This window comes from Pyrus communis, chromosome 10 (genome assembly GCF_041283825.1).
Source record: "Pyrus communis isolate YQ-2024b chromosome 10, ASM4128382v1, whole genome shotgun sequence".
NCBI classification, from domain to species: domain Eukaryota; kingdom Viridiplantae; phylum Streptophyta; class Magnoliopsida; order Rosales; family Rosaceae; genus Pyrus; species Pyrus communis.
The window spans coordinates 7,087,323-7,097,747 of record NC_142574.1 but is presented as its reverse complement, the minus strand read 5'-3'; the positions used below and the strand labels follow the sequence as shown (position 1 = coordinate 7,097,747).

Genomic DNA, 10,425 nt, shown 5'->3' with positions numbered 1-10,425 from the left:
AACTAATCTTTTTATATGGTTAAAGAAAGAATAAAAATATCCTTTTTAGTTTTTTTTTTTATATTGTTAATTAAATTAGTTGAACTTAAGCCTCCAAATATATATTGGACAAGAGTTGAGTACATGTATTGTTTTAATATATAAAATATTATTAAGTGTCGAGCTTGAATGATCGAGTCGAGCTCAAGCAATCAAGTTTATTATCTTGAACTGATTCGTAAAAGCATTTGAGGTGCTATCGAGTTTTACAAGCCGCACATGCTAAAGTTTAAGCTTGCTTTGTTTCTTGATCAAGCCAAACTAGGTTTGGCTTGATTGTTTCACAAGACAAGTTTCGATGAGCCAAACACGGACCAAACCCGATGTGAGCTCGATTTATTTTGAGCCGATTTACATCCATAATTTTACAGTACAAAAGTCACAATCGAAATTGTTTTATTTAATTTGAAGATCGTTAAGTCATCTATATATATTGATTGTTGAACAAATTGACAGTTATGATAACAAGTAACATAGGATAAATTATCAATTGTCAAATTCATATAGATAATTAAAAGGAATGAATGGTTTCTATTGTAATGTTCGTATAGCAAAATAATGTTACTTTGATACAAAAGAAAAATTATAAAATTTAGAACCTATTAGCACGCTTGTGTGACTAATAAATAGCATCACTTGTGTACATTTTAAAGTATAACTATGGTTCGCCGTATAGTATTATAATTTAATAATATTATACTTTACTTATAAGTTTGAAATTTTTAGGATTCAATTCATATTATTAATAGCGAGTTCCCATCTCTTTCGTGGGCTGCCAAGATTCCTTACACGAGGATGTGAGTATATCATTGTGTAACAAACAAATAAAAAAAATAAACTCGAATCATGATGAGATATCATGTCGGAGTCATATCACATGAGAAAACCTATTAAATGCATCCCACCAAATAAATAAATGACTGTGTCAGACTCTACTTGATTTTATAAAAATATAAACTCGAATCATGATTGGATATCATGTCGGAGTCATATCACATGCGAAAACCTATCAAATGCATGCACAAAATAGTGCTAGGATGTTTTTTTTAGGATTTCGTGATCATAGTATACCGTATATCGATGAGAAATTATTTAAAATTTAAAATTAAATATAAATAGTACTTAATAAAAACTGACTGCACGATGTATAATGAACAGTTACGATCACATGATTACTAGGATCTTAGGAAAATGATCCGGTGAGGATCCTTTTCCCACAAAATAAATAGGGGTGTGATATCCATACATCTCATTTTACTTCCCACACACCTTTTTAATTTTCGGTCGTCGGATCAGATGAATTGAAGAATATCAACTGATAAAAATTATCAAAAGTGTGTGAAAAGTAACATAGAATGTGTGGATAACACATCCTAATAAATAAACCAATTAGATCCTCTGCGCATCCTTTTAGAGATGATTTTGAGGATTCGTAAATCATATTTGTTTATCGTGCATCGTACAATCAGTATTTATCAAATATTTTTTATATTTAATTTTAAATAAAAATAATTTATAAACGTATGATATACGATTAAATAATAGAATTGACAGATCTTCAAGATGCTTACATAAAAAACCCAGCAAGAATCCGGATTCCAAAATAAATGACTCTGTCAGACTCTACTTAATTGAGAAACCTATCTATTGGAAGCCTTCAAAAATCTTAGGGCCCCTAGTCGTACTTCACCGTCAGTTTCTTGTAAGTATGAAAATCATTTGTCTGGTGGGAATTGCCATGATATATTAGAAAAGGGATCCTCTTCCTTCTAATTTATCAAATTAGTGGATTAATATTATTAAAATTTGATTCAATAGCAATAAATATGGATCTCACTTTAAAAGTTATAATAACTTTAATTGTTAGATTAAATTTTAATAACACGAATTTACTGATTTAATAAATTAAAAGAAAAAGATTAGGAGAGAATCCTTTCTGATATTTTATTCAGAATCGTTGTCATCACCAACCCCAACTGAAAATTACCATGTTCTGCGTGGAGAGATTACTCTCCTCCCAAATTATCTATAAGTAGTCTGAGCTTTCATCACATTAAACATACGACTACAAGCATTTCTTTTGAATACAATTCAAACATGAAGTCCCTTTGTGCCACCTTAGCTCTCTTCTCTATTCTTTTGGTAAGCATTTGTATTATCCTTAATGTTGTTGCTTAAAATATGTTACGTACCAAATTTTTTAAGCCAAGAACTTGACAGGTTGGAATGACAAATTGAACTCTTCTATCATATTTACGTCGAAAATGTTCTTTTACTACAAAATTGTGTAATGTTTTCTTGCTAACTTATATTGTTTAACTATAAATCTATATATAAATTATAATAAGAATCAAAATAATCAACAGTCACAATTTGAGAACATAAGCATTTTATATATGTTATAATTTCTTAACAGAAGAACCAAATATTTCTCCATTAAATTTCTATATATCTAGAGATTTGAATCAACATTTTAGAACACTAATAACATCTTTCATACTCTAATTGTGTTGTATGTGTGTCATGCGGCAGATAGAACAAGCCTTATTATTATTTAAACAGGATACAATCATTCAAAAGCGTGGGAAATTAAAATAACTTTTGTTTCCTCTCTCTCTCTCTCTCTCTCTCTCTCTCTCTCTCTCTCTCTCTTTGGATCAGTTTGCTAAAACAATTGAATCAAGAGGAGGTGTAGGAGAATACTGGAAAACTGTTATGAATGAGCAATCTATGCCCCAAGCAATTGGAGGCCTACTTGGTGATGTTCCTGATTCAACACCAAAAAAGAAAGCCGACGACTGCCATGAAAACATGAAAAAACCATTCGTTGGGACTGAGGAATTTGAGCCAAGGCCCAATATTTCATCGTACCATGATGGTGAAAGCAAAGCAGAGAACTCTACCAAAGACACTGACTCTCTCCCCAAGTCTCAGGCTTTCCATGACAAGAAGCCATTTGTAGCAAAAGAAGAGAAGCAGTCATCATTTGATGAAGATTTTGAGCCAAGGCCAAATATTTCTGTTTACAATGAGTAAGAGGAACATGAAGTGAATTCGTGCAAAATCTGGTCCTTTTTTAAAAATATAATAAGCTTGTGGTTAGTGATAGCGAGCACTGTAATGTATGTTAAGTTTATGCTGGAAATCTTTCCCACAGCTTCTTTGTATCAGAAAATAAAAAGGCCATTGGTCCTGAGAGAAGTGGTTTTATGACTGTAAGATATGTGTGGTTTGGTGTTTATGTGTCAAGCTAGCTAAGTCATGAATGTAATTTGCCCCAAAATTAAGAAATAAATAGCTTTGGGTGCAATTCACTGTGATATAGTGTCCCCTCCAAAGGAATAATCAAAATAATTTATGGACGGGGTGAGAGGATTCAACAAAAAACTAAATGGTAATGGCTATCCAGCTGAAAACCTTTAGGTGTGTTTGTTGCATCGAACTATCTCGGACTGGACTAGTTGTTGGGATTAAGGTGGATTGGCTTAAACTAGACTAAGTTGGACTAGTTTAGTGAAGTGTTTGGAGCAGTGTTGGACTATAAAACTGAATAATAAACAAACTATAATATTATATTATTTAATGCATATATTATAATATTTTATATTATTTAATGTATATATTGTAATATTTTATATTATTTGATGCATACATAATAATATTTTATTATTTATTCAACCTTTTAACTTTTTTTCTCCTGGAAAACTATCACTCTGGAATCATCTCTTCTTTTCTCCTTCTGGCTCCGTCCATTTCTTCTTTTCTCCCTCATTTTCCTGCACAACGCAGGTGTGAAGCTCATCACAAATCCTTCAAAAACAAGCTCATCATCTTCACCCTCTTGCCACCATTAAGCATCTCCACCTTGCTCATCCTTTTTTCTTTCTAAAATTTTCGGATTTGATACATGCGTTGGCTTTTCCGCCTGCAAAGCCATCTCGGAATTTTCTGGCACGCGGTTGACTTGGAATTTGGTGGTTGGATTTGGTTGTTATTGTTTTTTGTTTTTAATTTTGTGGTTGGATTTTGAGATTTTGGCAGCGGATGAGGCTTTTGTTTCAGATCTGGGGGGTGGGCAAACGGTGTTGTAGAGAAGAACGCTTGCAGACGATGCAGTATGTAGATGATGCAACGGGCAAACGAAACAGATTTGGGGACGGGATTAGCAATCCCATACCTATCGGGGATCCCCGCTAAGACGACCTAGTGAAAGACTTAGTCGGTGCGAATCCGACTTAGTCTCATTAACGGTAGTCCATGTTTGCATCAAACACTGGCTAGCAATCCCAGCTAAGCCAGTCCAATCCAAGGAAGTTTAGTGAGGGCAAACAAACGCCCCCCTAGTATATACAGCGGTGGAGACAACATGGGGTCATTGTTTGCCCTTGACCCCAACAACTTAAAAAAATCATTTATATTTGTTGTGTTTTGTATTTGACTCCTATAAACAGCTAAGACTTACCACCTCATCCTTATGCTTATTCTATTTTCTTCTTCATATTTGTCTTCTTTTTTTCCTTTTCTTGTGTGTGACTCTATTGTGTGCATCATGTGCTCGATGAAATACCTTAGTTGACAAGCCTTGACAGTCTTCGACATTACTCCACAATATCGTGCATCCACCCTTGACAAGCCTCTACAAATAATAGTGGTTGTCGACATATGTTGGTATAAGCTTTCAGCATATGTTAGCAAGAATTGGCAGGTGCATACTAGGTGCTCGACGAAATGGCCCAATCAAGCTTTTTTAGTTGATATTATGACCCTATTATTTAAAAATCCTAACCCTGCCACATATATCCAAGACTTCTGTTTCTCCTTGTGAGAGACATGACACTTTCAAGACGATTACAAATGCTTTTTTAAGACTCGTTAGTTGACATAATCATATAATTATTAGCTAGATTGTTGATGTTCATATGAAGAAATTGATGTTCAGTCCAATTACTTATAAGCACATGTAAGATCTCTTTTTTCTTCGATGTAAGATTCATAATCTTAGTACGCCTCCTCACATGTGGCGAATCTTCCAATCTAACACGTGAACAACACAAATCAGGTGACTTGGAGCACGTATAGCCGTTAGGCTTCACACATGAGACAATCTGCTATGATACCATGAAGAAAGTTGAGGTTCCACCATAAAACCAATTAGCAAAATAGGAACTAGCCCTAATTACTTATAAACACATGCAAAATTCCTTCTTTCTTCAATATGGAATTCATAATCTAAACATCATGGCTTATCATTTTACCTACGATAGCAAAGTTTATAGAACATGTATGATGTTCAATGTGACGTCTAATGATTTAGTGATACAATATTCAGGCAATTTAATTGTTCTACAATAGGTAGTAGTTTATAATACAACGTGAGAGTATCCCTTTTCATGCAAAGTTAATTCTCACCGTATAGAATGGCCATTGGCTTATAGGACAAAAAAATGTATTCACAAACGGAATTCCCTTGTTTTGGATTGTTTGCTGTAAAGAACGATGTGGATGTTTTTGGATTATGGTCGTTAAGAACATTGTAAGGGGCTGAATTATATTGTGCGTGAAAAATATGTGTGGGACTTGCTTGATAGAAAAGCAGATCTCTGTCGAAAAGGAGATCTGCTTACAGACTACAATTTGAATTTTTAATGATAGAAATCGTTCAGTTTTTCGATTTCTTTTTAAGGATTATTTATATAAAAAAATGGACTAAATCCGCAATTGCTTGGTTTTTTTATTATCAAAATTTATATATCAGTTTTATCTAATGAACTGCGTTTATTTGTCATTTTTGATGACCAACTATTTTGAATTTGAATGATTTTTTACAAGGTGACTCTTAAACGAGTACTAAAGATATAGAAGATTTTGGTCGTTGAAATCTATTAGAGGGTAGCCTTAAGAAGAATTTCCACAACTTAAGAAAGTTATGGACATTTTTAACGTAGAAAGCCTATTTTAATATACATAATTATGATTTGTAGTTAAGAGAGAATCTCTCCTTTTGTGATGTCTTCGCTCTGTTCGATCTTTCCTTTTGGTAAGTATATGTATCCCCTTCCTGGTTGCTTACGAAGTCATCAATATTTGAATTAAAGAGGTTAAGAACTTGATCAAGTCACCAGTTTTCTTCTTTCCTTTGGCCAAATATGCACACCAAGTTTGTCGCCAACCTTGAAGATTGGATTAGAGATCTCGCTCATGTAGACCATGATAACAGACAGCCCACGTGAAGGAATAAAATATAGTACTAATTCTTCATTCCAACAACTCCATTATTCGAAGAAGAATAATTTACAAAAATATTCTTGTAATTCCCACATGACCGAAGTAGATGGGCTTTGAATGATGCACTTCCCTTATATTTATAGTAGTAATTCCCACATGACCGAAGTAGAGTTTCACTCTGACTATAATTCCTTGTTCAAATCTGAATGGGCTTCGGCCAGTCCTAGTTCATGTAGGACTGTGAATCCAACCCTATTATCCTTCAAATTCAACCCTTAATTCTCAGCATATTTCTTTACTCAAAGCATAATTGGCATCCGAGGACTCCTTGTTATATCAAGACTCAATCAGCCCTCATATCCAGATAAGATTGTTTTCTGATAGGATTTGGCCAAACCTCACTAGGTTGGGCTTTCTCTGGGAGTATTTTGGGATGCCCAACATCTTACATACTGGGTCGAGCCCATGATCATCCTCGGCCCAAAACTGTCATTTTGGGTCTAAACATAAGTAATAGAATTCTTGTACCGAGTGGAGAGATTTGGAACCAATAGGAACTATTAGTAACCTAGTGTAATATAGTAAGTTAAACTAATCTAATTGAGATTTAGCTTAAATAAATACTTGGAGAACACTCTCCTATTATTAGGTGTGGCACGAAGTACCAGTTTTGTAGTATCCCACATCGGCCACACGAGGGCTGACCTTGGGCCTTATATATCCATTCGCAACCTTGTTGGTTACCAAGACGCGTTTTGTGGCGACGGCGCTGGCTTCGGCTGGAGGTACCGGTTCCACAGGAACAAAGCCGTGCGGTAGCCCTGCCTTCGGGCCAGGGAATGCCAAAGCGGACAATATCTTGGTAACGGCGGGTTCGGATGTGACAATTTGGTATCAGAGCCGGACTCGTGCTGGTTCGGTGTGTGACGTTGTCGTTGGCTATGGCCGACGGGGACGTCGGCTCCCTAAGGGGGGTGGATTGTAGTATCCCACATCGGCCACACGAGGGCTGACCTTGGGCCTTATATATCCATTCGCAACCTTGTTGGTTACCAAGACGCGTTTTGTGGCGACGGCGCTGGCTTCGGCTGGAGGTACCGGTTCCACAGGAACAAAGCCGTGCGGTAGCCCTGCCTTCGGGCCAGGGAATGCCAAAGCGGACAATATCTTGGTAACGGCGGGTTCGGATGTGACAAGTTTGGTACCGCTTAAATTATAAATAAATAAATAAAATAAAATAAAAAGGTATTGAAAAAGGCGAGGAGCTTTTTTGTGTTTTGTATACATTCAAATTCAGTTTTTTTCCCCCTCACAATTTTGGGTGGAAAAAAAAAAAGAAGAAGAAGCCAAAAACAGGAAGCTGCAAATCCCAGCTTTCAAAAAACCGGTTTTTAATCCCAAGAGGCAGGTGAACAGTAACATTCAATGAATTTTTCAAATGGCAATCTTGCCCTCTGTTCCTCTTTCTTCCAGCTTTGCTCTCCATCATTGAATTTCTAAGCTTCTTTGGATTTTTGGGACAACAAAGACGGGAGGTTCGTCAGATTTCTAGGCTTTGTCGAATTTCGAGGCCTCTTTGTCAGATTTCTGGGCTTTGTCAAAATCTAGGTTGCACAAAGAATGCCAGATTTGCACCCTTCTGCTTGACACCCAAAATCTCAATAGAACGGCCTCGACGTCGTCCGTGTTAACTATCCCGAAATCAGAGTCCATCCTTCCTCCGTGAATCAGTTGATGCAACCAGTCTTCTTTTCCCCACGACCCAACCTTCCTTAGGATCTAGCAGAGAGAGATAGAGAGAGAATGGGGGAGAGGGAGTGAGTGGTGCAAGATAAAATATTCAGAGGTTCTGCAAAAAATAAAATATTCAGAGGTTCTGCAAAAAAAAAAAACAAAAATAGGGATAAGGTAAAGAAGAAATGACCCCTTGGAGAAAAGAATAAAATAAAAAATTATAAATATCTTAAATATCATATAATAAATAAAAAAAAGTAAGTAGAGTTGTTTAGTAAATAGTTTATATAAATATTATAAATGTCATAATAATATTTAACATCATATCTTTTTTGGTCATTTCACGCAATCATAGCTGTTTTACATAAAAAATTACCAAATACTATAACATTGCTTTTTTTGGTAAAAGCACTTTTACAAATATAGTTTACCATACACGTTACCTCCTTATTACACAACTGCTTATTCTCAAAGTACAGCAGAAATAGATTTTTTTTCAAAGCACAACAATATCAAACTAACCCATAGTCATGGTTAGGGGACTTTTAGGTCGAGGTGGACTTGGGCTTTAAAAACGTCCTCTTGTCTCCCTTGGTGCAGATTTGCAACAAGTCTCGCGATATCTCAAAAGAGATAGCTTGTCTTAGGAAACACCCCAGTAACATCAATGACTCGAAGATAGCATGAAAGATCAAGATAATGACTTGCTCGAGTGAAGCGTGGTGTGGAAGCTAGGAGATTATCAGTTTACATGCGAGAGAAGGGATTTGCATGGTTGCATGGCATTCTTTGCTGGATAATCTGGGCTTTCCTAGGGTGATAGTAAGGTTTCTAATGACTGAGATGTTGATGCAATGCTATGGAAGTTACTAAGGTTGCATGGATAATGATGCTTAGGGCTTGGAGTATGCTTCTGAGCTAAGTGGAACTCTCTGAGCTTCTTCCTGGGTGGTTCTTTCTCACTACACTTTCTCTATCTCCCTTTCTGTGTTCTTCTCATCCCCTTCTAATGGCTTAGCTCCCTCATTTGGTAAGTGAAGGATTATTCTCTAGGTTTCAAGGGAATATCCCTTTATGGCTTGTTCTTCCCCTCCTTTCTCCCTAGCTATCTTATTATTCCCTTTTGGTGTAAACTAGCTACACTGTTGAGACCTACAAATTGCTACTTCCAAAGGCGCGGCTTTCCTAGGACAGCAGTTCGCATGTGCTAAATCTGGTAGCACGTTTCATGGGTTTTGAACGTTAGCTGTCTATGCAAACTGGGAAGGGAAAGTCAACATTAAATGCTTAACTTGTTGGGCTTAACATGCATTTAATGCAAGAATTTAATTTAATCCTAACTAAAGGGGTTGGCTTGCTAGGGAAATAGATAAACTAGGCTAGTTCTTTCTCAATGAAGCCTGCGTGAAATACAAAAGGTATGGGCTTGGATCTTTGGGATCCTAAGCAGCCCAAAGTCTTCCATGACCCCGATACCACGTAGGCCCAATAACCTTTCGGAACCATCCACACCATCATCCACTTGGCAAGCCTCGAATATGTGACTTGGACTTAGCATGATTTGTGGCTAAGGAAGCATGGCATGATGAATATGCATGAGCATGGCGTGGCATGGCATGCTTGTAAATATATTCCTTGTCGATCCTATGTCTTAGTGTGTGTTTGGGCTTAAATGTAGGCTTTGCATGGCAATTGGGCCTTGAGACTTGGTTGGGTTGGTGTGTAACATTTTGGGCTCCAACATTAGCCCCCTTGATTATTTGGGCTATAAGATACTTTGAGTGGGCTAAATAATCAACCCCAGGCCCAAAAGATTTCTTCAATTTTTATTTTATTTTATTTTATTTTTTATTTTTTGAAATGTAGGCTTCCTAATGGGACTCTTTTTCTTCCCACGTGGCAGATGATCACTCCATGCCGTTGTGTCATCCCATTCGTGCTTCCTTCTTCAATTTTTTCATAACTGCTTTTCTCTCCAAACTTTTCTCTGCTCTTTGCACTGGGTAGTGTCATCCCATTTGTGCTTCTCCGTGCTCTGTGACAAGGTTTTCTTCAGGTAAGGAAAATTTTCCCTTGACCCTTTTTTGAATTTTTCTTTTGCTTTTGTCTTCTCTATTTTCCATGGTGATGAAATTAGGCATGCATCTCTCCTTTTGATCATGTGTTTCAAAGATTTGGGGTTTTAGCATAGACGCATAAGGGTTGCGGGCCATTCCTTTGGGAAATCGAACTCCAGTCCTGGGGTAATCTTGCTGCTTCGAAATCATATGTGTTTGCCCTCTGCAAATTCTTTCCTGTTTTCCATGTATATTGTGCAATTGTCATTTAGCCTAGCCTTTTTGCATGTTGATGCGTATTTGAACGAGATCGATTGATTAGTTGCATTGATCTGCTTGGCATGCTTAGCTTAACTGCATATATAACATG

General features: G+C 36.6%; 1 protein-coding gene across 1 annotated transcript; it reads left to right on the top strand.

The window, feature by feature from the left end:
* Positions 1–2,021: 2,021 nt before the first annotated feature.
* On the top strand, positions 2,022–3,359 carry LOC137727790 (organ-specific protein P4-like). Its single transcript, XM_088677837.1, has 2 exons — positions 2,022–2,181; positions 2,701–3,359. The coding sequence occupies exons 1-2, from the start codon at positions 2,137–2,139 to the stop codon at positions 3,073–3,075; spliced, it is 420 nt and encodes a 139-aa protein (XP_088533963.1). The 5' UTR covers positions 2,022–2,136; the 3' UTR covers positions 3,076–3,359.
* Positions 3,360–10,425: the final 7,066 nt, after the last annotated feature.

Bases quoted from the DNA above. Each gene is read 5' to 3' on its own strand.
- LOC137727790 (XM_088677837.1), top strand. From the start codon at position 2,137: ATGAAGTCCCTTTGTGCCACCTTAGCTCTCTTCTCTATTCTTTTG. The intron at 2,182-2,700 runs GTAAGCATTTGT...TCTTTGGATCAG, and splicing joins CTCTCTTCTCTATTCTTTTG to TTTGCTAAAACAATTGAATC.